This window comes from Carassius carassius, chromosome 49 (assembly GCF_963082965.1).
Source record: "Carassius carassius chromosome 49, fCarCar2.1, whole genome shotgun sequence".
Lineage (NCBI taxonomy): Eukaryota > Metazoa > Chordata > Actinopteri > Cypriniformes > Cyprinidae > Carassius > Carassius carassius.
Window position 1 is genome coordinate 20,351,491 of NC_081803.1, and position 27,860 is coordinate 20,379,350.

At 36.0% G+C, this 27,860-nt stretch overlaps 2 protein-coding genes across 8 annotated transcripts in view; one reads left to right on the forward strand and one right to left on the reverse strand.

Moving 5' to 3' along the window:
- LOC132132740 (membrane-associated phosphatidylinositol transfer protein 2-like) overlaps positions 1-3,047 on the forward strand; it is an 81,712-nt gene extending 78,665 nt beyond the window's left edge. For all 5 annotated transcript variants that reach the window (XM_059545245.1, XM_059545247.1, XM_059545248.1 and 2 more), the window contains one exon: positions 20-3,047. In XM_059545245.1, coding sequence (XP_059401228.1) covers positions 20-361 — 342 coding nt within the window. In that variant the 3' untranslated portion in view covers positions 362-3,047. The remainder of the gene's footprint in view (positions 1-19) is intronic.
- A 6,547-nt stretch (positions 3,048-9,594) lies between these two features.
- Positions 9,595-27,403, reverse strand: LOC132132594 (kinesin-like protein KIF2A). Of its 3 annotated transcripts, none has more exons than XM_059545029.1 (21): positions 27,229-27,403; positions 25,497-25,591; positions 24,714-24,842; positions 24,110-24,164; positions 21,933-22,043; positions 21,402-21,502; positions 19,577-19,672; positions 19,397-19,451; positions 19,152-19,314; positions 18,435-18,525; positions 18,288-18,351; positions 18,118-18,209; positions 16,811-16,953; positions 15,570-15,774; positions 15,336-15,446; positions 15,183-15,250; positions 14,447-14,530; positions 13,519-13,666; positions 13,341-13,442; positions 12,055-12,190; positions 9,595-10,205 (listed from the first exon to the last, which is right to left on the reverse strand). In XM_059545029.1, exons 1-21 carry the CDS (start codon positions 27,287-27,289, stop codon positions 10,120-10,122), a joined length of 2,196 nt encoding a protein of 731 aa, XP_059401012.1. In that variant the 5' UTR covers positions 27,290-27,403; the 3' UTR covers positions 9,595-10,119. The 3 variants fall into 3 exon arrangements, with proteins under 3 accessions (XP_059401012.1, XP_059401011.1, XP_059401013.1); XM_059545028.1 differs by having other exon boundaries at positions 14,417-14,530; XM_059545030.1 differs by lacking the exon at positions 14,447-14,530.
- Between the last annotated feature and the right edge of the window lie 457 nt (positions 27,404-27,860).

The following is a 27,860-nucleotide window of genomic DNA, read 5'->3' on the forward strand; positions in this document are numbered from 1 at the left end:
GCTCTCTCTCTCTCAACAGTTCATTGCCGATGGCTACGCGTCTCACCTGTCCCAGTTGGAGTACAATCAGAGATCGAGACCCGCTAAGACCGGCAGCACTCGCATGGTCCTGCGGAAAGGCAGTTTCGGGCTTGGCGGCAGTGGTGATTTCCTGCGGAAGCGCAATCACCTGTTGCGCACCATTTCCTCGCAACCTACATCCTCAACACCGCCCGTGCATATAGCACGAGCTGAACGTGCGCAGAGCCAATCGGAATGTGACCGTGACAGGGCGGATCGTGCGCAGAGGAGCATGAGCATCGCCGCCGGCTGCTGGGGCCGAACCAGCAAACTAGAGGGCGGAGCCCTGAGCCCAAAATAGGCTCCACCCACAAGGTCCAAATTCTGGAGGCACTTCATTCTGGAGGAACATGGGGCTGCAGGATCATACACAACGAAATCTCACAGTATTACAACAGACTCTGTGAGCAAACTTCATGGGATAACCATTGTTGCATGGGAATTGTTTTTGTTCATGTTTTAGTTTATTTAGTCCGGCAGCCAAATATTTTCCAGAAATCTAGCGCCTTAAGCATGGCTCTGGGTCGTGGCCCTCTCCTCTGACTTGATTGAATGTACTGTTGGGACTGAAAAACGGATCGTTGGGTGGGTATGGACTTTTCCCACTTTTCCTATAATTCCCCTTCCAATGTCCGCAGAGATTCCCACACATGTAAATACGTGCCTCCTCTTACCTGCTCAGGGCAGCCATGAACTCGAGGAGCTGTTAAGACCCAGATGCCATTTCACATCCCTCTTCTCATTGGTTTCTGTTGGGCCGGCCCATCCCGGCAGCCTCTCCGAGTCGAATCCCAGCAGCATTTGGCAATAAGGATCAAATCGCGTCACACCAAACTTCGTCTGCAGGTCATCAGAGGCCTTAACGTCTTATTCAGAGCATGAACGAAATCTCAAAGCAACAGCTATCCCTTTACAAGGCCATCTGCTTGCAATACCTCCGGGACTCCACCTCGACATGGGCTGCTGGGTAACGTTTCTTTCTTTCTTGCTGTTTTGTTCACTTCTGAGCCACCAAACACGATCGTAAGCACACGCCACATCTGCTGAAGTAAAACTTTTCCGCTGTTGCTGTCGACGTGGAGAGAATTTTTTTTCACCGTGCAGCTCGCTGTACAGTATTTGCATGACGACAATGGACAATTTTTCAGAGATTTCGCTCAATAATCCATTGCACTCATTTCCCGGGTGACGACTTGCTTGATCCCGCCGACGGCCATAACGATTCATTTTCAAAGCTGTAGTTCTGCAACTGCATAACCTCATTGTTTTTTTGCACTAGTAGAACAGTGGAGGTCCTTGTTACCATCTCATGTCGCTACATAATGTTCACATGTAGTACATGACCCTTATTATTTATGGCAGGGTATTTTGTGCACATATATACGATTATATATAGGAAACGGCGAAAAGAAAATGCAAGAAATGTGCCAAATCCAGGCAGATCGTAGGAACCCGAACACGTCTGACGTTTCCAGTGCATTGTAGCATTGTTCCCCAAGCGTTTTGATGGCACATGTATAATGTTTTTAAGATTTTAGATAATTTTAGGTCAACTTCAGTCCTTTAAAGTTCAGTTATCTATGATATTGTTCATATGTTCATATGTAAGGGATTGAGGTATATAGAAATTGTGCTTTTAATTTTTAGCAATTTTAGATTGGACAGCATGACAGAGTCGTGAAACAGTGCGCAGTTTGTTTCTGTATCATGAACACACTGGAATAGCCATGCTGCATGTGCGGACTTGTTCTTCGAATCGAACCAGGAGGCTTTGAACGCGGCCTTCGTCAGGAGCGGATGTTCAGAATGGAACTTCAAACAGTGTAGATACTGTATTTATGTAAATTTCACTAAATGGGGTATGTTACGGTCAGAATTAATTTATTTCTGTAGCTCCATAAGATGATGGATATTTCAGGTTTCCATGTGTTGCTTTACTCTTTTGTCCGACAGTTCTGAAATGCTTCTTTTAACGGACCAATGATGTGTCTCCTTGTGCATAATCGTTGACAGTGTTTCTGTAGCAAAACTCTAGATGACGCCACCACCGCCACCGCACGGACAATCACTTCAGCAAACAAAAAAGGCAAGGAGCACACACACCTACACATGTACAAAAACGCTTATTCTGCAGGCCTTCTGGAGACCTCATACTCTGGAAACTGGTTTATCGCATTCAAATTTCCACGTAATGTGAATCGGAATTGTGAATATGGTCCTGTGATAAATTTGCTCCAAACAACTGAATTTAAATTGGTGCTTGTTTAGTACTAGACATCAGGGTTCTCAGTTGAATATGTTGAAAGGTTTATGAACTTGTACCACTGATATCTAGATTATCTTGGTTTATAATTTGAATGTTAACCACTGAACAAATTCTCAATCTGGAAATTGCTAATTTCCGTTGCGTTACTCCACATACACTCTTGCCATCTGAACGGACCTGTTTTCAAGCTACTTTCCACCAAGTTGATGCGCTCCACTGAGTTTTATTTACAAATTGTAAATGCATCGCAGGGGATCATACAAAATTGTGATTGACATTCGTGCCACAGTTTTTACACGGCAAATAACATCCGCGGCCTCGCTTGTGGGCCGGAGTACGAGTATTATATCCTCAGATAAACCAGATTATAGCCACTTTTGTACTTTGCATGCCACAGAAGAGCTTTCGTACACTTTCCTGTACTCTTCAATAATGGGCCACACTACCAACCTCCAGTTTATAGTGATTACGAATATGCTGTTGTCTATATAGATCATCATATCAATTGTTACCAAATATTTAAATGATCTTAGCGTTTATCCCAAATCCATTTATTTTTATTTGAACTGACATCTGAGTATTTGAATTTAAAAAAGCCATTGAATGCGTATAAATACTGGTCAAATGTTATCATCTACAGTATTTTTGACATGAAAAGCTGTGTAGGTGTTCCACAACAAAAGCTCATTGGGTTGAATAAATATGGTGAAACATCTCAAAACTATCATGTTTTATGCCCATCTTGTTTGTTGCCAAAAGTTGCTGTGCAAATAATTTCAAATGAATCCCTTTCCCAGCAAATTTTCGATGTCGAATGAGGACGTACTGCAGGTTCATATTACCCTCCTGTTGACATACTGATCTGTGCTGCGTTTCCCAAAAGCATTGTAAACCTACGTCGATCATCTTGCTGACAATGGTTCTACGATCGACTTAGGCTTACAATGCTTTTGGAAACGCAGCCCTGGACTGACTCACTCCTTAACAGTTTTCTTACCAGGTCGGTGGTTCAGTGCTCTCATATGTATAACTGTATGTACTGTGGATTAAATCAGTTGGCCAACTGTTCACATCTTCTGTGATTTATCATGCTTTATCAATGCGTAAAAGCTCAGAAGGATTATCATTTTTTTTATATACTTTTTTCCGTCTTTTGAAAATATATTGTCAATTTATATTTGTTCTTTTTTTGGCTGTTAATGCAGACAGAGATATTTTTGCCAAAAATTTGTATTTTAATATTTGACTCGTTTGCTTTCATAAATCTAATTTACACTACGTAAAAAAAAAAACTGACAAAAATGTCCCAACTGAAGCCCATTAAGACGATTATATTTAATCCCAGTGCCATTTAAAGGCCTAGTTAACCCAAAAATAAAAATCAGCCCATATAGGAGTTATATAAAAAATTGTCTTTGATCTTTCAAGATATTTCATGGCACTCAGCGGGTGTTGCATGCATCAGTCCAAAAGAAGTGGAATAAAAAGCGGTCATCCATAAAATAAAAAGTGTCTCACACAGCTCTGGGGGGTGAACAAAGGCCTCCTGTGGCAATTCGATGCATTTTTGTTTTTGTAAGAAATACATCCATATTCAAAACTTAATAATCACTTTAATCTTGCTTCTTGTACACAGAAGCAGTTCCGGGAGCATGACATATGAGGTCGGCATTGTGCTTGTGCCAGTGAGTCTCATGAAAACCAAAGTTTGTTAATAGGAGCAAAGGAAGCAAAATCTCCTTACTTTAGCCAATGATAACCAGTCTCCTCATGGCTTATATCGAAATCCTCTGACATGCTTTCTTACAAATCCTCGTTTTGTATATACTTCTAATTAGTGACCATTGTTTTGTTTTGATTTCTCCCCTGTGCTTCCGTGTTTGTCACTTCTGAGTGACGATTGTGCAAAGCTGACCTTCATACGTCATCCCCCTGGAACTGCTTCCATGTGCAACTGTTGGCGCAAGATAGTTAATTAAATAAATAAATTAAATTAAATTAAATAAATGAAGTCATTATTATGTTTTGAATATAGATATTTTTCTTACAAAAAATGCATCATTTGGCTAGGCGTTTGTTCACCCCCCAGGAGCCGTGTGAGGCACTTTTTATTATTAATTGATGTGCTTTATTTAACTTCTTTTGGACTGATGCATTGCATCACCCACTGACTGCCATTAAACAGCTTGGAAGATCAAATTATATTTTTTTATATAACTCCGACTCGATTTGTCTAAAAGAAGAAAGTCATATACACCTAGGATGCCTTGAGGGTGAGTAATTCGTGGACTAATTTTCATTTTTGGGTGAACTAACCCTTTAAGGTGCTTAAGTTTATCATTAGATAAGAAATAACAGGAAATTTAAGTGCAAGACAAGTGTGAGACAGGAAATGTTTTTTTTTTTTTTTTTAGCTTCTTAGACATCCTGGATTCTTAGAAATGCATCTAGACTTCTAGAGGACATAGTTGGACACCTTAAATGGACATACACAGGGCTTAAAGTATTCCGGCACCGTGCCGGATCTCCGGCGTGTGGCCTTGAGGAAAAAATATATATATAATATTTGAGAGCCTGCGCATGCAGTTTAATATTTTCGAGCCAATTTATTTCTTATACCAATCATATAAGAGGAACGCAGCTTTAACTAACGTTACAAGCCTATCAGAAGCAGAGAAGGGCGTGTCCTTGCAACACAGGATGATTGACGCTCATACGTAAATGTCACGTTAGCGTTGTCGGAGAAAACAAAAATGGAGCGTAAGTTTATGAAGCCTTGGGATGATGTCCTAGACTTCTAGCAATAGATAAAGGACTCAAAAATAAATGGCGCTTTTTGGCAGTTGGTGCAAGAAACTGAGAGAGCCGGGGGCTTGTTTCTGCATGATTTGCTCGAGGAATTACTGTATGCCAGCAGCGGTAAGAAAGTGCTTGCTCGTTATGATTTACGTCGCGTGCAAGGCAACCCGTAACCCGTGTTTTTCCAACCTTAAACCTGTGAAAGTGCACTGGAACGGCAGTCAAACCCGTGACTTCCCACCCGTGAACTCGTACTAGATCGATGTACTCCGAGTTCTGATGTCACACAGCACGCGAAACAACAGCGCCTACGGATAATACTGCCTACGGATGCAGTGTTTATGCAAGTGGTACACGTTGAAAAATAGATTTTAAGGACAATGTAACGTTGCAATAAAATTAATAATCTAGCAAAATTTCTTTGCGCTCAGAAAGTTTGCGAGCTAAAACCTGCCCGGAAAGCAGCACCAGACTCCGGTCATAGAGCCGCTGCCCGTGCACTCAAACTTACCACGACGTTGCCGGGAGTAGAGACCTGCGCTCCCGCAAAAATATGTTATTTTCTCCCACTCCCGGCCGCAAACAATCAATTTTCGTCCCGCTCCCGCCCGCAAAATCCCGCGGGTAAACGTATAGTGGTTTTTATTTTTTTTTAATGTATCTTTTAATACATTGCATATTCTGCCTGCTCTTATTTTTTCACTTGCTCTCCTGTTGAATATAAATTAAAAAAGAAACGGAAAATAAACAAATGTTTCGTTTTATTTGCGTTTAATTAAAAGTATGAACATGAACAAGGCACTTAGAACATATAAATACAGTAAAAAAAAGTAAGAAATGTAAATAAAAAATATATACCTTTAATAATTAGGCTATATAGCCTAATAAATTATATAATAATAATAAACCTGGGTTTATTTCAGTTTCAAAGGAAAAGTAGCTTATGGGGCCTGAGCAATTCATTCAAACATTTAACAAAAAATATCCTTATTCCTCAATAACAAAATAGACCAATTTTAAATATTAAGCTAAATAAATAAATAAAAATAAACTGTACGACTACTTGTGCCCATGCAGGAATATCATGTCATTCACTGTTGAGAGCTTCAGTTTAATCCGTCTCTGCTCCAGTATGCGACCGCAAATACTGACAGCCCTTCTCCGATGGTGCGCTAGCTGGAATACAAAGTACATGGCGTGTTTGCTTAATCTCGGAAATTCGTCTTTTCCACCACTGGAGGACATCATCCGGTCTGTGTGCTTCTAATCCATCCAATTTGACATTTAAATATATCGCTATTTATGAATCGAATTACGCGTCGCTGTCTATGGTATCATCCGCATCCTCCCATTCCGCAAAGTCTATTTTATTTTATTATATATAAAGGTCTATTTGTTTCTAGTTCTTCAATTTTGTTAGATATTTACACTTTGCGGGAGTCCCGCAAATAATTTTATTTTCCCGCAACCCGCACACAGTAATATATTGCCGCCCGCGTCCGCATTCACCCATCAAATATTGTTCTGCGCCGCACTCGGTGGCGCTGGGTTCCGCGGTACTCCTGCGGGAGTGCAGCTCTCTAGCCGGGAGCAACTATTAGCTGACACACCGTTGTCTATGACTGACCATGTCTGCATTTAAAAAATACGTGTGTGCACATTTAGACCAGAACATGATTTGTCATTCAGAATTTCGCAGCCACTGGTCGCCCTGTGTAGAAAACTGGCAGAAGACAAAAAAACCGTTCACTAGACTGTTGGTTTCAAATCAACATGCGAGTTACATCCCAGAAAAAAAAGTGATAATAGCCTTGATTTCACTTCTAATCTTCAGTTTAGCAGTTTAGTTCTTTAATCACGTTGAGCACTTAATTATTTAAGCACTTGTTATTGTTTAGGAAAAAAAACTTTATTTGACATTGTGCTTTTAAATAAATGGTGCCAAACATAGACATGAATCTCTTCAATGATTATCTCAGTCTGTTTACCATTTTTTAAGCACTTTAAGCTCTTTTTACTGTATTTTTGTTACTATCGTCAATACTTGAATTAAGTCTGTCTGTGGAGTTTCTCTCCAAACACCCCCCCCCCCCCCCCCCCCAAAAAAAATTCAGGCTCAGGATTTTTTTCCACTTTAACCCCTGCATACATGCTGAATATGCTTTATGATCGGAGGAGATCAAAGCATCCGGATTGATGAAGGTATAAATGTTGAGTTTGGGTGTTTCCTCTTGGTCGCATTCTGCAGTCAACTTGGCTGACTGTATGACTGTTTAACTTTTCTTGCAAGAATATAAATATTAAAAAGACTTTTGTTTCATACCTTTATTGAAATAGAAAATTGCCACGACAGGCCTTACAAATGAAAATACCAAAAAGAAAGTTTAAGACCCAATATCTAAAAGGGCCTTAGGGTATCTTTAATACTTATTAGTTACAGCCATGCAAACTTTTGAGAAAAAAAAAATGTAAAAGTGCTTTTCCATTCATTTTTGAACTGTCATATAATGAAACAAAGATAACTAAAGTCAAATTATTTTACTAATAGACCGAAAAATAACATCATGATGCTGCCTGCTTTCTGAAATCATTTTACACCTCATAATTTGGCTCAATTGTAATTATGCCCCTCTACAAAATAGTGAATTACTCACTAAATATACATCTGTGACATTTAATATTTTGGCTTTCATCACTATACATGGTTATCTTTATTTCTTAAAAAAGAAAAGAAAAAGAAATTGACAAAAAATGAATGGCCCAGTTATAAAATTATAATTAGTGAGGCTTCATTCATTGAAGTAATGTTTTTAATGAAACATGTGAACAAATCATTATAGGGATGCACCAAAACTGAAATGCTTTGTAATAATAATTTTATTAAATAATACGAGTTTAATTTAACTCAGTTTGAATGATACCGAATTAAAAAAAACACAAGCCAATAAAATAACCACACTTCAGTTCTCTCCAACAGAACCAGAACCTTTTTCTTTTTTAACTAAATATCCAAATAACGTACAGTCTATTATTATCAGAGCATAGTGTCAGGAAAAGGTAGCGTCATTTTAAAATTGTATGAATAATAAGACCAGAAGAATGACATCTTCAGATGGCTCTTTATTTTAGCAACGCAATGCATTGAAACATTGAGTCCCGTACAGATCCAGATTCCCCTCGTCACACAAACTTCCAATATGAGACGGGAACAAAATCATTCAAAGTATTGACGGGGAACATTAAAAAAAAAAACACACTGATGCTTTAATAAATAGCATTTTAAAAAATGAGACAGTGGCCTGAATGTTGTAATGACCACTTCACATATTCCTCAAAATGTAAACAAAACACTATATGGTAACAAAATTGTCCTTAATATATCTGACCTTCTCTGGCCTGTTCATCTGAGCTGAATTAGCATGAGTAGTTTGTTCACTGACATGTTTCCCTCACTGAAATCTATTAGTTTATTGTGAAGTTGTTGCAATAAGGCCTATATATATGTATTTTGTTACAGTAAAGGCTCTTACTGGCAATCAAATATTTAAAAAAAAAATCATGTTTCATCAATGCTACACGTTATTAAATTCATCAGTTCCTGCAGGTCTCAATAGAGATCATCTGTATTGCAGTCATGCAACTTTTACTGTAACTAGGGATGCACTATATATTGTTGACCATGGGCCAATTTTACTATACAATATTTCCAACTTGCATATTTTTACACATTATTTTGCACGAAGCCAATTTTTTTTTTATAATCGTTTATTTTTTTTAAATGAACAATTTATTCAAAGTAATTGTTTGGGCTTCAAAAAGCTTCAAAAATGTCGGTGTGTTTTCGTTGAAAAATTAACTTTTTTTATGAAATTAATGTACTATATGGTCTATAATGTTTTTTATTTAATCTTATATTTTAAAGGTATTTTATGGTATTAAATTTGGTTCATGGAATATTTATGATCCATTTATTACCTATTAACCACTTATAAAAGCATCAACCTAAATTTCCAACTTAAACTGTCAAAAATCTTATAAATTTGGATGGGAGCACTAAAAAGTAAAAAAAAAAAAAAAAAAGATTTTGTTTGGGAACATCCAGATGAAGTAAAAACTTTATTTTTACTGAAGTAAAAACCAAAAACATTTTGATGACCGAAGAGCACCAGAGGGTTAAAAAATGTTACAGAGAATACATAAAAAAAAGGTAATTGTGACTTTTTAATCTAATAGACTTTTTTGGGGGCAATTCTGGGACATTGTGTGCTATAAACTCTTGATTCTCAGAAAAAAAAGTTGCAATTACCTTTTTTTATTTTTTTTTACAAGATTTCTTTATTTGAGATTAACTCAGTTTATATTTTGCATTTCTGGCTTTTTTTACCCTAAGAATTATATGTTTGTATTTTGCAATTCAGAGTTTATATCCCATAATTCTAAAGAGAAAATAATTAATTGTGAGAAAAAAAGTGACAATTTTGTGATATTAACAATTTCGGGATACAAACTAGCCTAAATATGGTGGAACTGAAAAAATCAGATTTTTAGATAAAAAATTGCCTCCTTATTTAGTAGCTATAAAAATAACTGGTCGAAATGTCCATATCAGTGCATCCCTAATTGTAACTATTTCTAAGATTATTCACTCTTTTCCATTGGGACGGCAATAATGGCATTTCATTACCTGGCAAACTGTTATAGATGAGCGGGTATATGTATATGAAATGTCATGAGTCAATGACAGTTACAGGCTTCACACACGCGGTCCAGTCAGATGATGATGATGATGCAGAGCTGGTTTGGTCATGCATAAGCTCACCGTACACCCTCTCATGGCCTTAAACTCAACATTCAGGTTAGTAAGAACTCAAATCTATACAATTAAAATGTGCTTTTGTCAGATGAAAGAAACCGTCACATCACGTACAAGTTACACCTGTAGATACACTGATGAGCTGAGGGCTGATGGGATTGTTTGCTGGTGCTGTGTGGCGCTACAGGGCTCGCGGGCGTTTGGGGTTGATCTGCTTACTGGCCTGTTCCTCTTCCTGAAGAGCCGAGCGGAAAGACTTCACTTTATCTGAAACCAAACCAAACACAATTTACTGTGTCACTCTAGACAGAGCATTTGATTTGACATGAAGGAAAACAACTTCAAGAATGATGGGTTCGTCATACTGTTGTGTAGCCTGAGAATCAATTGCTTACAAGATGTAAAAATAAGTGAAACGGCCATGAAGTGTGCAGCTTATATTTCAGCCCAAAATCAAAAGTGTTTATTTTTGTTTAAATAAATTTAAGTCTATTTTAAAGAGCAGATCATATGGTATTTAATATTGTGTTGGAGTCCCCTACAACAGAAAACATTTTTTTAATTTTCTCAGATTATACATTTAATATTAGAATAACTTTTCAATGATTTTGAAAAGATTCGTTCTAAGCAGTTATAGGCTTAAAGGGATAGTTCACCCAAAAATGAAAATTCTGTCATTTACTCACTCTCATGTCATTTTAAACCTGTATGACAGTTGGTGGTTCCTGTTGACTTTCATTGTACTGTAGGAAAAAAAATACTATGGCAGTCAATGGGAACCACCAACTATTTGATTCTTCAAAATATCTTCTTTAATGTACAACTTAAGAATTTTCATATATATATTTCTTTATCGTGCATTTTTGATTAACAACTTTGCAGACTGTTTACATGGAAGAATATCCATGTTACAAACTGCAAAAAAAATATATATTTTTTGAAAAAAAAAAAACAATATGACCTGCTCTTTAAGTCCACTGATATTTTTTCAAATGAACAATAAGTTGTATGTAAATATATAATTGATTCTAAATAATTTAAGGACATAAAAAATTATAATGAGGAATTTGAATGACTGTCATTTCAGTTTGTATATATTATTGTATATAACCAGTCAAAATGCTATAATAATAATAATCATATATATATTAGATTTATATTATTACTAAATATTTTACTAAATATTATAATATTACAATATTGTATTAAATTAATATTACAATTTTTAAAACAATACGTAATTAAATAATCTATTCATATAAAGTCTTTTTTAAAACCATATTTTTAATCAAAATAAAATGTAAAATTTCAGCATCATTTTTCAATAATGTATTATAGTAAGTGAAAAATTAATTTAGAATTTTATCAATAATAAAATAAGGAATCTGAATACTGTTCATGAATATTTTAGATGTCTATGTTATGTAATACATTTTTACATTCTATAATTTTCTCGAATAAAAATATATTTTTACAAATAAGTACTACATACATTTTTTATTCAAATAAAACATTTTAAATGTCAGTGTCATTTTTCAATCATGTTTTAAAATAAAAAACATTACTTCATTAATTAGAAAATGTATTTACATAACAGTAATATTTTTGGGAAGAAAAAGTTCTTTAGTTTTCTTAAATTCTAAAAATTAAAATTTCATTTATTTTTGTTTAACTTGTGTCTTCTCTAATTATTATGGATCATATTCAAATCTGTGACATATTAAAGACTCCAATTATTTGATTCTAAAGGCCCGTTCACACCAAGCACGACAACTATAAAAGATAACGATAAAGATATAGTTCTAAAAATTGTCCTCAATATTAAAGAATAGCAGAGTCTACAGTACAACTGTAATGATAAAGGCGAGGAGAATTGGTATCCTTTTCAGAACTGTTTTTTCCAGCTGATGAACGATACAAACATTGACAGCCAATCAGAATCCATCGTGCTATAATGAGCTCGAGAATTTAAAGTGGCAGACGCACATGCGCTTAAAATAAACAGACGATATCGTTCGCTGGTGTGGACGCGAATGTTGTTATCTTTATAGTTATCATTCTTGGTGTGAACGGGGCTTTATTCGGGTTCTTGGAGGACGACGGTGAACACACTGACCTCTGAGCTCTATTAGCACATCAATCTTCTGATCCAGGATTTGCTCAAGCTGAGTGGCGTATGATTCCACATCATAATCCACTTCCTCAGTCATCTCCAGAAGAACCTTCTCATCCTCCAGCCAGCGTATGGTCTCCTGCAACACCAAACACACAGCATGACCACTGTACTCCATCACCAACACATTAAAGACATTTTTAAGCAGAAACAAAATCAACATATACAGTACAGTTCAAGAGTATGGCCTCAGTGTGTGTGTGTGTGTGTGTGTGTGTGCTCTTTTAAAAGTAAAATTTTTATGTTACAGAACATAACTGCTTTTATACAATTATAGATATTTCTTATAGACAGAAACAATATTATTAAGTTTTTTTGACTATATACATGTATAAGGGTACATATAATTGATTACACATAATTTGAGAATTTAACAAATTAATATGGTTTATATAATGCATTTGAATAAAAATGTATCAATATAAGGATACTCACAAAGATCAAGAGTACCACGATACATATCGATACATACCAGGATCGTGCTTTTTCGGATCGGTTTCAATATCGTTACACTGCTAATGAATATGTACCTAAAACTATATACTTATAGAATGTATAGACAGATGTGTACAAGTATTTAAGACAAACTACAGTTGAAAAGTTTGGGTTAGGTTTTTTTAAGAAAAGATTTTTCTTCAGCAAGGACACATTAAATTGTTCAAAAGTGACAGTAAAGACATTAATGTTACAAAAGATTTCCGTTTCAAATAAATGACGCTCTTTTGAACTTTATATACATAACATAATCCTAAAAAATGAAGCAGCACAACTGTTTTCAACATTGGTAATAATCAGAAATGTTTCTAGAGCAACAAATCAGCATATTAGAATGATTTCTGAAGGATCATGTGACACTTAAGACTGGACATTAACAAATTTTACAAAGTATTGTATATTCAGAAGTATTTTCTCTGAAAACAATTTGAAAGACATTTGAAGGGAGTTTAAAGGTGCAGTAAGTGATTTCTGAGAAATGCTGTTGATCTTTAAAATCAAAACAAACTAACCTCTACCCAAAAGATATCTTGATAGCTCGCCCCCAGATTTACAAACATGTTATTCAACACAGGCACCTCCCCCATCATTACTGGACACGCCCCTTACTGATGATTGGCATCAAGTGTGTTTTGGTGCTCAGTTCAATCCACTTTCAACAGCGTTTCTCAGAAATCACTTACTGCACATACGCCTGTTATAAGGTTCTCCTCTTTGTGGACAAGAACACACACCTGAAACACAGCGCGGTGGTCCTCCAGAACCTGCTCCTCCATCTCCACCAGCTGAGACACCACCTCATGGAAGTTGAAGAGCTGCGGGGACACTTCCTCTTCCTGTGCACAACATCAACATAACGTCAGGTTTTCATACCAGCCCAAACAAGCTGAGGTTTGAGGGTAGAGCCATTACGTTTTGTTCACAGAGTAGCTTGAGATCGTCTCTCTGAGGAGAGCTGCCCACTCCCCACTGCGCCTCCAACACGTCCAGCTGACTGACCGAGTGTCCGGCGGACCGCCCCTCCATCACCGCAATGGGGTCAATGCTCAGCTCCTTCACCCTATGGTCACAGACAGCACCTCAATTCATCACAGCCAACATGTAACAGCATTTATAATGCAACAAACCAACAGATATGGGAAATGTTACATAAACATGTTAAACATGCAGCATGATAATGACGGACTCCATCTGCTCTATAAAGGCACAAGCAAACACAGACCAACATGTTAGTGCAGCTGCAAGGCAAAACCATTAATGAAAACCATGCCTGAAATGTAGACACAGAATAGAAATGTTAAATATATAAATGTCACATGTAAATTGCTTAATATAACTGATTACAATTCATTTTAGAATTTCACAAACTCTTTATACATAAGTATATATATATATATATAATATATATATATATATATATAAAACTTTATATATTTAAACTATATAACTATATTACCACAGTGAAAGCATTAGGTACTTAAGACACAATAAACCAACAGATATGGGAAATGTTACATAAACATGTTAAACATGCAGCATGATAATGACAGACTCCATCTGCTCTGTAAGGCACAAGCAAACACAAACCAACATGTTAGTGCAGCTGCAATGCAAAACCATTAAAGAAATGGAAAGGCAATGGAAAAAAGAAACGTGGCTGTAAAGTGGGAAAAATGGACTCAAAAAATTAGGGACCAAAACGTAACATGAGCCACATGAACTGTAACAGAAAAGAATCATTAGAAACACAGCACTCGTATGGAGGCTCTGTCTGAAGTGAGACAGGCTTGAAACTGGAAAAGGGCGAGACCTGCTGGGTGAGGTAGCAAAGTCATCGTACTCATAGGTGGGAGAGAGCTCGGAGCGCCCGCCGCCCCCCTGAGAGAAGGGGATGTCGGAGGGACTGATCCCAAACTCCTTCACTCTGAAGACGGGACGATAGACGGCCAGTGAGACAGAGAGACGGGAATATGCACATAAAAAATATGCACATAACAATATACATAATAAAAATATAGAGTCTTGAATGAATATGGTTTCAATTCTAATAATATTCATGTAAATGTGTTCATTTATACAAAAATAATATTTCCACATAGAATGTATGTATACATCCATATACAGATATATTGTTTTTTTTTATTGTTTTTAAATTCTTGTGAAAAATATGCATATAATTAATCTAAATTTTAAAACAAATTAAATTAAGAGTATAAATCCATAAAGGTAAATACTGTACATGATCATACGTAATTTTTGGAATTTTACTAATTAATAATAATGTTGTACATTAGGAATTTCATGTAAATATAATAAAGTGTGCATAATATAATTTATTTTATATATTCAAAATGATTCTGTAAATATACATATTCTATTTTTACATACATATTACAACACTTGAAGCTTTATTTTTTTTTATCTGGATGTCACTGTCTGGTTACTTGCATTAGAAACCTTGAAATAAACAGGGTAATAAAGATTTGAGCAGCTGATATCTAGATACAGTGAAGGGCTTTATTCTGCGTGTCTTTCTGTAACAGCAGCTGCGGTGTCTGCTGGGCTCACATACGTACCTGTTGGCGTATCTCAGAGTGTTCAATGTGTTTTCACATGATGCCATTCCAGGAGAGACTGTAGCGATCTAATCACAGAAGATAAAACACATTTAAATCATTGACACACACACACTACGTCCGCATATATGAATATAATCACAGTGTTCTTACCATGCATGTTCTAGAGTTTTCTCCAATGAAGGAATCTCTTAAGACCTGTGTGAGTTTACTGGCTCGAAACGGAGTATGTGGCTTGTTTCGTCCCAAAGCCCTGATGCACTCCTGTCACACACAAACAATAAATCAAGCCAGATAGTGACAGGATAATGCATTTTCTCAATTCACAGGTGTGGAAAATCAAAACATGGGCAAATCAGGCCGTGTGTGATGATTTGAAGCACAAACCTTCAGCGCCAGGAGACTTTTGTTGATCTCGGCGCCCTCGAGACGTGTCTGTCGGTCAGCGCTGGATGTGTCCGCCCCTCGTTCATTCCCCGCCAGGTCAATGAGAGAGAATTTACCATGCATTTTGCCCCTCCTGCGGAGGATAATCTGAAAAACGGCGTGACTGCGAGACGAGTGAGCATTAGCTGAGGTCTGTCCAGACGTCCTGAGGAAAAGCACACACAAAGCATGATTAATACCAATTGTTTTTAACACTGTGTCACTGAAGTATTTTAGATTATCACAATTACTTCAGAATTTTAGAAATTATTAATATAACAATTAAAATAAATCATTTGAGCGTTTATATAAATAAATATATAACATTTAATTATTATAGAAATCTTTTTTTTTTTTTACAAACATGTTACAATTAGGGATGTAACGATTAACTGCGAGCCGGTTGAAAATCGATTCAAATATGTGACGACTGAAATCAGTTGAGATGCTAAACAAATCTTTATTCAATTAGGGGTAGGAGTTTATATGAATGTATTTTTTCTTTTCATCTTGCCTCTGTATAATGCATATTAAAGTTCATAAATACTGCGTTGCTTTGTTTACAGCGTAATCAAGGAAACGCTTTAAGCGCCACCTGCTGGCAGAGAGTGAATCTGCATCACGTTCAGCTCCTCTACTGTTTCTGTTTCATGCACATATTTTTTACTTATAGTTTTAAAAAACCGAAAGTCAAATCATTATGTTTTTGCGAAATTATACAAACTAATTTATATTAAAAACTGCTCATGTTCCATGTATGCAGCATGTTTTTTAGGATCATGATTAAAATGCAGTGGTTGCCTCTCATTTTAAATGGAAAGAGCCCAGACAAAGCCTTATTTTGTTTTTATGAAGATATTTGTTTTATTTGTGTTATTTATTTATTTGATTTGGGGCTTGTTTTAAAATTTCAAGTTATTTTTGTTATTTACATTTACATTCTATTTAAATTTTGTTATTTAGAAGACACTTTTATCCAAAGCGACTTACTAATGAGGAAAATAGAAGCAATCGAAACCAACAAAAGAGCAAGAATATGCAAGTACTATATTAGTATATTATTATAGTATATTTTAATTTCACAATGAAACGTGCAGCATTTTTCCAAGCAGTAATACAAGGTCACATTTAATTTATGATTTGTCTTAAATCTAATTTGATTAAAAAATAATGTATTTTTTAATTCTTGTGACTGGTGGCACCTGCAGCTGTTGCCCATCTCAATGAGTTTGAGCACGTCCTCTGTGCACTTGACCTCTCGCTCCTGAAGTCCGACCACCTGAACCTGCTGCTTCCCGTCTTCAAGAACTCGCAGCTTCGCCTTCCTGTTCAGCAGGTCAAACACCTGCAAAGACCAACTGCAATTAACTTCAAGCACTTCATGACCAAATTAACACATTAGGAAACTCGCCTCCCGCGGTAGATTAAAAAAAACATACACCTAAAGATCTGTGGGAAGTCGTGGCCTAATGGTTAGAGAGTCGGACTCCCAATCGAAAGGTTGTGAGTTCGAGTCCCGGGCCGGCAGGAATTGTGGGTGGGGGGAGTGCATGTACAGTTCTCTCTCCACCTTCAATTCCATGACTTAGGTGCCCTTGAGCAAGGCATCGAACCCCCAACTGCTCCCCGGGCGCCGCAGCATAAATGGCTGCCCACTGCTCCGGGTGTGTGCTCACAGTGTGTGTGTGTGTTCACTGCTCTGTGTGTGTGCATTTCGGATGGGTTAAATGCAGAACACAAATTCTGAGTATGGGTCACCATACTTGGCTGAATGTCACTTCACAATCACAATCTAACTGAAATGAAGTTGAAGAACTAAAAATATAAAAACTAAAAGAGTGAAAGTAAAAGGTAATTCTAAATATTAATAAATACTACTGTACAAGTAATAATTTTTAATAAAAAAATATATATATAAAACATAACATAACATGCATAACTAAACAAAAAAATTACTACCGTATTTTTTCGGACTATAAGTCGCACCTGAGTATAAGTCGCATCAGTCCAAAAAAACGTCATGATGAGGAAAAAAACATAAGTCGCACAGGACTATAAGTCGCATTTATTTAGAACCAAGAAAACATTACCGTCTACAGCCGCAAGAGGGCGCTCTATGTCTTCAGTGGTAGACTACAGAAGCACTGAGCAGTATAGAGCGCCCTCTGGCGGCTGGAGACAGTAATGTTCTCTCTTGGTTCATTTCTCTTGGTTCATTTCTCTCAGTTCATGTCAAATTAATTTTGATAAATAAGTTGCACCTGACTATAAGTCGCAGGACCAGCCAAACTATGAAAAAAAGTGTGACTTATAGTCCGGAAAATAATTGAAAATACATATAAATATAAAAGCGTATTCAAAATATTAATAAATATTATAATATTATATTACTATAATAGTATTTAAATAATACAACAATTTTTATAATAATAATAATAGTGAACATTTTATCATATTTTTCATTAACTCATTTATTACATTCATTAATAATGTGGACCACAGAACTTGCCTTCCCGCTGTAGATTTCAAAGAACGTCGCGTACACCTGAAGATCCAGCTTCTTGTAGTTAGTTTTTTTTAACATGAGAAAAACATCCCGTGCTGAGAGAAAAGCACAGTCAGATGTATGAAAATGATCATTGAATATTTGCACAGAAAACCAGCGGGTCAGACACACACCAGCGAGAGCGTAGATCCCTTTAGAGCAATCCTGGTTCTTCCCTGAAAAATCTCCTCCCATGGTCTGGAATGGAGGGAAAATCGATTATGAGAAATAAATGATCCTCAGGGAAGATCAGTTCCTGTAATGTGAGGTCATCAGCTTACATGAGTTTTCCCGCTGCCCGTCTGACCGTAAGCAAAACAAGTGGCCATTCCTCTCTCAAATATGGTCTCCACCAGCGGCCGAGCGGTGAACCTGAAACACATCACACACGGATAGATATATTTTTTATGTTAATATATAAAAAAGTGTGTTAAAATATATTTAGATTTGTTACTTTGTACAGCTTGAGTCTGAATAAAACAGTTTTTCTATATATTTTTTTCTTTTTATAAAATTATATATTTTATATTTGTTACTTTGTACAGTGTGAAACTGAAAAAAATCTTTATATATATATATATATATATATATTTTAAATAAAAATATTCAATTAAATTCAAGTTTATTTGTATAGCGCTTTTTACAATACAAATCATTACAAAGCAACTTTACAGAAAATTATGTTTCTACAATATTTAGTAGTAGCTTATAAGTGGTGACTGTCAGTTTGTGCACGTATGACAGGATTTGTAGAAAAAATAATACAAGACGTAGTCAACCAGATGATGTAAAGTAAATATTATATTTTTTTAATATTTGTTACTTCACAAAGTTTGAGACCCAACAAATTATATTTTAATATATTTGTATTTTTATTAAAAAAAAAGGAAAAAAAAGAATATTTGTTACTTTTTACAGTGTGAGACTAAACAGGTTATCTGTCTCTCTCTCTCGTCTTTTATTTTTGATTATTTCTCTGTAAAAAACAAACACCTGACCTGTACACCATTTCGTTTGTCGAGTTGTCGTCGAAAGCGTAATCGAAGCGGAACGTCTGGTTCTCCAGGTATCTGGTTAAATCCACTTTCTGCTTGGGCTCGTGGACCATGACCACATCTTTACTGGGGATGGTGATGACGTCCAGATCCTTCATGGTCAGCTCTGAGAGTCAACACACATGATGAGCTACATCACAAACAACACCAACACACTGACAACACAGATCCAAAAATCTCATCCTTACCTTTCTTGTTCAGTGGCCGCGTCCGCACACACACACATATCCTGTGGTCCTCAATCTGAAAACATATACATATTATTAAGACATATCTATTATAATAACAACATCCAACACAGCTAATGCTTCACATGGAGATGAAATAACAGTGGGAGCACATCACGGTTATGATGCACAGTTCTTCACCAGATCTGCAGTGGTCAGCGGCCTGTAGTCCAAACTCGCTCTGAAGTCTCGGATCATGCACAAGATTTCATAATTAGGGGTTGTGGCTTCGACCTCCTGTGTAATAAAACAATTCTCAGTTAACACTGCAAGAGCTTATGACATAACAGCATCACCTCCTTGAGATGTTAAGTCCACATTTTAACAGTCAGGACATTTTTATTGACTAATTAGGATTCGAAATGCAAATTAATTTCATTACTAAGATCATTACTAGATGCTATCCACTAAACAAGTAACACAGTAAGATCATGTGACCAATGTTTGGAACATTTAGGATGTGTTCAAAATGCAAATTTATTACAAAATGACCTTAGACAGTAAATTACCATATACTGCCTGATACAATTAAAATAAAACATATTAAATCATTTATTTATTCTACAGTTAAATAATTTATTTTAACCCTAAGATTAATTAATTTTGCAGACACCAATGTTATGTCATTAAAGTTTTTATTAATATTTTTGACTACTTATTTTTATCATTTCTTTTATTTTTAATTTTATTGAAGTACTATTTTAAAATTTTTTATGTAATTTTTTTTATTTCCGTTTCAGGTATTTTAGTACAACAAGTTAAGCTAAATGAAAATGAGAAATGTTGCATAGTCATTTCTATTCATTATGACTAGCTGAGTTTTTGTTTTGTTTTGGCAAAATGTTAACTGAAATTAAATTAATTTATTTCAAGTAACAAAACAGTTTTTATGATTTTATTTAACTATAATAACAATGGGTCTTGCTTTATTTCAAAGTGACTTAAAAATAAGGAACATAACATGCAATTTGTCACCAAGCCAACAATATTCATAGCATCATTTTATAATTGTTATATGCAATAAGCAACATAAATGAATGAATAACATTACAATTGCAATGCACATTAGGCAATGAAACACCACACACACACACACACACACACACACACACACACACACACACATATATATATATATATATATATATATTGTTACGTGGGAATGCATTGTGTTGTGTTGGTCTAGTGTTCCTTTTAGTGTGTTTCTCTTTCTTGTTACCCTCTAACTATCATGACTCGCAGGTGGAGCTGATAATGAGTGACCTGATTGGGGACGGGAGTGATTGCTGCTTCTTAAAGCCACCTGAAGCATGGATCTGGAGCTCCCCGCTCTCATGGCTTCCTTGATTGAGAGACTTGTTGTTTTGTGTCTATGCTGTAACATATGGTGTACATGCGGACTGTGGAATGAGACAACTGTTGTAAATCATTACTTTACTTTCCTAAGTTGATCTGTTATGTGGAACCTTAATATTTATCTTAAACCCTAATCATTTGGAGCATAGTAGGGAGGTGGGTGCCTTTTTATTTATTACTCGTTTTCTCTTGTTTGTGATAAGTAGGGAGGTAAGCTTTTGTATATTTTGTTTATTATCTGAATTCTAGGTTAGAATCCTTAATATAGTTAGCTTTGTTTTGTTATTTGTTTTGGCTTTTCCCCCTCCTGAAATGTATATGCTCTTTACTACCTTACGTTTAATAAACTTACTTTTTATACTTTAAAGTATCTTTGGTGTTTTGAAGCCTTGGGAGTGAAAGCGGGGACTCCAGGGATCTTATTTGGATCCCTGTTATTTTGTTATGAATGTTTCTTCTGTTCTCTTTGAGTAGAGACTTTTGTTAATTCGTAACTATATATATATATATATATATATATATATAATATGCATTAAGGAACACTAAAAGTTTCAAATAGCAGTATGCTACATTGTTGTGATGACACTAGTGTTCCAGTGTTTTCTGTCACCTGTGCTCTTTTCTCTCTCAGCTCCTGCTGCTGCAATCGTCTCTTCTCCCGCTTCTCTTGAAGTTTCTCCACTTCCTTCACGCAGTTGGACTTCCTGCGAGCTGCAGACACACACAGAAAACTGTAACTCTACCAGAAAATATTATTACAATTTAAAATAACTGTTTTCCATTTCAAAAAATGTCCTGCATCATTCCTCCAGTCTTCAGTGTCACGTGATCTTCAGAAATCATTCTAATATACTGATTTGCTGCTTAAGAAAAAATTCTGGTTATCATCAATGTTGAAAACAGTTGTGCTGCTCCATATTTTTGTGAAAAAAGACTTGTTTTCCGTATTCTTTGATGACAGAAAGTTTAAAAGAGAATTTATTTGAAATAGAAATCTTTTGTAGTATTATAAATGTCTTTTATATCACTTTTGATCAATTTAATGCGTTACTGCTGAATAGAAGTATTACATTTTTACTGCCCCCAAACTTTAGGATAGTATTGTGTGTGTTGTATAGCAGCTGATGAGGTGTTGTGGTACCGTTCTGCTGCTGCTGCAGGGTCTGGTGTTGGATGGGTGGAGGCGGGACGGGTGCTGATGGAGGCGCTTCGGTCTGTTGGCTCGGCCGCGCTCGAGTCGTACCTACAGTGACTGAATAATAGAGATCACCTCACTCACCACAAAATTCAGCAATAGCACAAATGGAAATATGGGAATAATGTTGCGATCAATACTTGTAATAAATGAAAACTCTTCTGTGACATCAACTTCATGAGGAACATCCTGGGATGAAGAAGAACTTGAACCCGTTAAGAAAAAAAAATGTATCTATGAAACTTTTTTCATTTACTGAAAAGGCTGAAACAAAATCAAAATATAAATAATTATAGAATTTATAGAAGATGTCTTATTTAATATTAGAAATATTAGATAAAATTTTAAATTCTTGACTTGTCATTTAACTGAACTAAAATAAATGTAAGATTAAGTACTAAAATAACTAAAGCTTAAAGGGTTAATTCACCCAAAAATGAAAATTATATAATTAATAACTCACCCTCATGTCGTTCCAAACCTGTGAGACCTTCATTTTTCTTCTGAACACAGTTTAAGATATTTTAGATTTAGTCCGAGAGCTCTCAGTCCCTCCATTGAAGCTGTGTGTACGGTCTACTGTCCATGTCCAGAAAGGTAAGAAAAACATCATCAAAGTAGTCCATGTGACATCAGAGGGTCAGTTAGAATTTGTTGAAACATCGAAAATACATTTTGGACTTTATTCAGCATTGTCTTCTCTTCCAGGTCTGTTGTGAGTGCCACTGCTGTGACTGTTGATGTATGATGTTGCTGACGTGTTTTCTGGTGCGCCCAATAACAAAGAAAACATTCTAACTGACCCTCTGATGTCACATGGACTACTTTGATGATGTTTTTCTTACCTTTCTGGACATGGACAGTAGACCGTACACACAGCTTCAATGGAGGGACTGAGAGCTCTCAGACTAAATCTAAAATATCTTAAACTGTGTTCTGAAGATAAATGAAGGTCTCACAGGTTTGGAACGACATGAGGGTAAGTTATTAATGACATAATTTTCATTTTTGGGTGAACTAACCCTTTAAAAGCTAAATAGAAGTAATCAAAGTAATAAAGTAACTTTGATTTCAAGCATTTACATCAAAATTAGGGCTGGGCGATATGGCCAAAAAAATGTCACAATAAAACTTTTCACATCAGTCGATAACGATAATTATCACGATAAATGTCAAACCTTTATTCCTTTCAAGTTTAAAGCATTTTGTTTTTTGTCAAAACATGATTAACACTTGCCAAACAGGTGAACATCTCACAAATTAGTTATTATATTGAAAACACTTATAAATAATTTTTTTCTACATCAAAGTATGTATGAGTATATTAATAAAGTTCCTAGTTTCTGCGTATTTCCTGACTTCGATGGCACGATGCAGATGTAAATATGTTCATTAGCAAAAACAGTAACATCTGTAAAAATTGTAACCTCATATTTATACAGTAGAATTTAAGACTTGTTTGAGTTTTATTAAAATCACCATTTGTCAACCATAGTATCACACAATTAGATCATGATTACCAAATGTAAAACCACATCTACCATGGTAGAATGCAAATATATGGTTTCTATGGTATAAACAAAGGTTTCCTGGCTCAGTGGTAGAGCATTGCGTTATCAGCGCAAAAGGTTGTGGGTTCAATTCCCAGAGAACACACATACTGTAAAATACTGTTTATCACCTTGGATAAAAGCATCTGCTAAATGCAAAAATGTAAATAAACAGTAGCCTAAATACATTTAGTATATATACAAATTGCTATAGCATAATATTCCATGTAAAAGTCTTCTGACGGGACTCTTCCATGGCACGGTGTTTGTCCCGTTTGTAAGTGCTGTTGAGAACCTCAGCAGTGGCTTTAAACCAGATCATATGTGTTCTTCACTGAATTCAAACTCTTCTCGATGGATCTCAGAGCGTTCTGTGTGTATACGGTTTAAACCGAGCTCATAACTGGTCTGTGTGGCACTGATAAAGCAGTTTCATTATTTTTCTATCCAAGGAAAAATATATTGTGACAATTATTGTTTTCGTTTTATCACCCAGTGCTAATCAATATATTTTAAAATCCTCAGAAACTTGACATGACTAGAGGAGATCATTAACAGCACTAGTTTTGATACCTCGATTATCCCGGGCAGGCATTTCATTTTTCGGTGGCGCTACTGTCCGACGATTCTGCAAATGATGAATCCAAGAAAATAAACATACTTCATATAATCCAATCTAGCAAAAATATGCATCTACACAATAAAAACATTCACAGTCAACCTGTGCCACATTATAATATATAAATATATATATTTACTAGTTGTTACATTTATATAGAAATTTACTACGGTAGTTTTATAATCCATTAAATAGAAAAAAAGTCAAAACTACTATTACCACTAATAATAAATTAGTAACACAACTGGTTACATTTATATAATATACAATATAATATAAATATTATAGAAAAACAAGGGCTTATGGGTAATCTCCCAAAGCAGAATGCCACAAAGCAAGTTTTTTTAATGGTTTGTTTATTTTACGACTAGGAATGACCTAGTCTGTATTGATTTCACTGTAAAAACTGATAACAGTATTTTATGACTCCTGTCTAGAAATCCATCTGAGAAGTTATAAAAGCCATATTGAGGGTGCTCCAATCATCTGTCTGTCTGCTGCTGTGCTCGTTTCTCCTCTTGATTACGTTTATTAAGGTGTAGCGAAACGGACACAGACCTTGTTTGGGGGGATCTTGTTGATTTTGATGGCACTGGACACGGGCGGCGGAGGGGTCTCAGGACTTTGTGGGATTTCCTCTTCAGGTGCAACATCTGGATTTAGTGCAAATATGCTCTCCAGATCGATCTGTTCATGGAGAAAGAGAGCGAGAGCATCAGGCTGCCAGTTTCAAAAGCACTTCTACTCGCGAGCGCACGGGATTTTCCACAGTTGTAAAAGCTTCTAAAAATCATCCCACAGGACACAAAACGAGAGCTCAGCATCTCAGCTGTTTCTCCTGGACAGCAATGAGATGAAATAGAGATTCCTATAAAGATCAGAAAGTGCGCTCAAGATTTGCCTCTGAGATCTCAATATGAACTCAAAGATTTCTCATCAAACTCTTTCAGGACCAGATGATCTGAGCAGCCATCCACATTCATTTCACCCCTGTATTTCTCATGAGGACTGATTTGAGAAACATCTACGATTAAGTTGATAGTTGGCTATGAAAGAGCAACATGTGAGCAATAAAACCTTTGTCTAGGATTTTATATTCCGTGCACAGTATTTAATAAAAACTAAAGACTGTTAAACCTGGAAGCCATTTAAGGAAGAGGTACAAAAGCTGCTTCAGAATAAATCTCCCTTGATTCTGACACATTACTGTTGTATCTGTGTGTCTCTATTAGAGATGTGCAACTACAAAGACAAATAACCATGAATGAAACATACAAGCTTTTGTCTTTAGTGCATTATGAAATATGAAGGACATACTGAATATGACTATCAGACATTCACCTCTTTGCCTTTTGTGTCTCCGTTTTCAATCCACTCCACCGTTACGCTCTCATTGTCTTCATTCAGTGACGTCACCATGGCCTGGTGGATTCTTCCTGAAATACAAAATAAAACAACGCTTTACTGCAAATCTGATATGATAGCCTAAAAATACTGGAGCTACAGCAATGAATTTAGTATCAAAGGAAAGCATAATTAAATATTCCAGCCAATCATAACAAGGTACTATATAATACACTACAAATATAGTCCATAGTGCTTTATGTGATTATGAATGAGAACTTACATGATAAACAATGCTAAATAAATGGACTTTAATACAAAGGAAGATACAAGTCTAACTAACAAACACATTGTAGTACCTAAATTTGCTTTCCATATAACTCTACCATAGCCTGATCAGCTTTACCATTTAGGCGACTGGTTAATCCATTGATTCATGTATGAACAGTTCTCCCAAAAATTAAAATTTGGATTTGGAGAAATTTGGAGAAATGTAGCATTACATCACTTGCTCACCAGTGGATCCTCTGCAGTGAATGGGTGCCATCAGAATGAGAGTCCAAACAGCTGATAAAAACATCACAATAATCCACAAGTAATCCACAGCACTCCAGTCCATCAGTTAACATCTTGTGAATGAAAAGCTGCATGTAAGAAACAAATCCATCTTTAAGGCGCTGTAACTTTAAACCATCACTTCTCTCCAAAATACGAATTCATTATCCATAATAACACTTCCTCAGGTGAAAAAGTCCATATCCTGTTGTCCCTTCACATCAAAATCCACCCACTTATTTGTTTAGAGCTGTTTTGGCTTGTAAACAGTGCTTGATCTGTGCATATTTCTCTCCTGATTCAGATGAGAGGACTTTTTCATTGGAGAAATCAATATTATGGATAGAGGACTTGTGTTTAAGCTGGAAGCAACAGTTTTAAGTTAAAAGCAACTTAATGGATTTGTTTCTTACAAACATGCAGATTTTGACTTGACAAGACATTAACTGATGGACTGGAGTGGTGTGGATTACTTGTGGATCATAGTGATGTTTTTATCAGCTGTTTGGAGTCTCATTCTGACGGCACCCATTCACTGCAGAGGATCCATTGGTAAGCAAGTAAAGCTAAAGTAAAGACCCCATGCTTGCACTACTACACATGGATTGTATTAATAATCGGCTATTATGTATAATATTTGTATTTTTTTTATTTGTTATTTTGCGTTTATTTATAACTAACACTCTAGGCGTCTTCCTCAGGGATGATGCTAACAGACTGCGAATTTATTAATGTACTATGGCGAAGGCTTGCTAATTAATATTAATTACGTACCGTACGTACCGTTTCCCCAGTACGCTTCTCTGATTGGCTGAAAGCGTCACGTCAGCTAGCAGCTATTCTGATGACGTATCATGACAATCAATTAGATTCCACGCCTAGACGCTCCAACACGGTTACCAAGCAACGTCAGGTGGACCTCATTAATATTTATGAGTCCAGCCTCCGCCATAGTAGCTTCTTAAATTCGCTAACGGGTTAGCAGCAGCATGCATCCTACAAACAGGCGATACAACGGCGTGCCGAGGACGGAAAGAAGTTGAATGATTATGCACAGGCATTGACTGTTTTGTGCACCGGATGTCTTGCGTTAAACGGGTTAAACAAAGATGATGTCCCGACAAACTGCATCTCAGGCAGCCTGATAAACGAGCTGCTGATGGGTGTGACTCACCATCACTGCGCTTGATCTCCACATAAATCCCGATCTGGATCTTCCCGAAGAGAGCTGCCATGCCTCATGTGTGTGCCAGGATCTGTGTGGATGATTTTGAGCGGGTTTCAGGGAAAGGTTGATCAGCGGCAGCGGCGCAGCACAAACCGGGAGGAGGTCAGGGAGAGATGGATGAGCGCGCATGCGCAGAGCGCTCACACAGAATGTCACATCAGCCTCTTTTGTCTAGTCGCAGTGGACATCATCTGTCCATCAGTTTTTTTGTGTGTGTATACTTTTTATGTTGTTTCTTATGTTATGTTCTCCGGCAAGATTCTCCGTTTTTTCTTTACTTCTTGAGATCCGGCAAAACTTTTTTTAATTACATTGTTATTATTTTTTTTAATGATATTTAATTCATAAGTTATACTACGTCATTGGTAGAGGACATCGGGACTGAATTTTTTTTTACAAAAAGTAGCAAAAAGGCACCTAAAACTTTGAATATATGCATACTTTTTGGTGTTTTTGTATAATTTTTATCTGACAATTATCTTATGTTTTGAGGGAAGAATATTTTTTGTTGTTGTGTAATCTGTTTTCTTGTATTTGTATCTTGTATCATACTTGTATTTTTGAATGAATGTTTAATA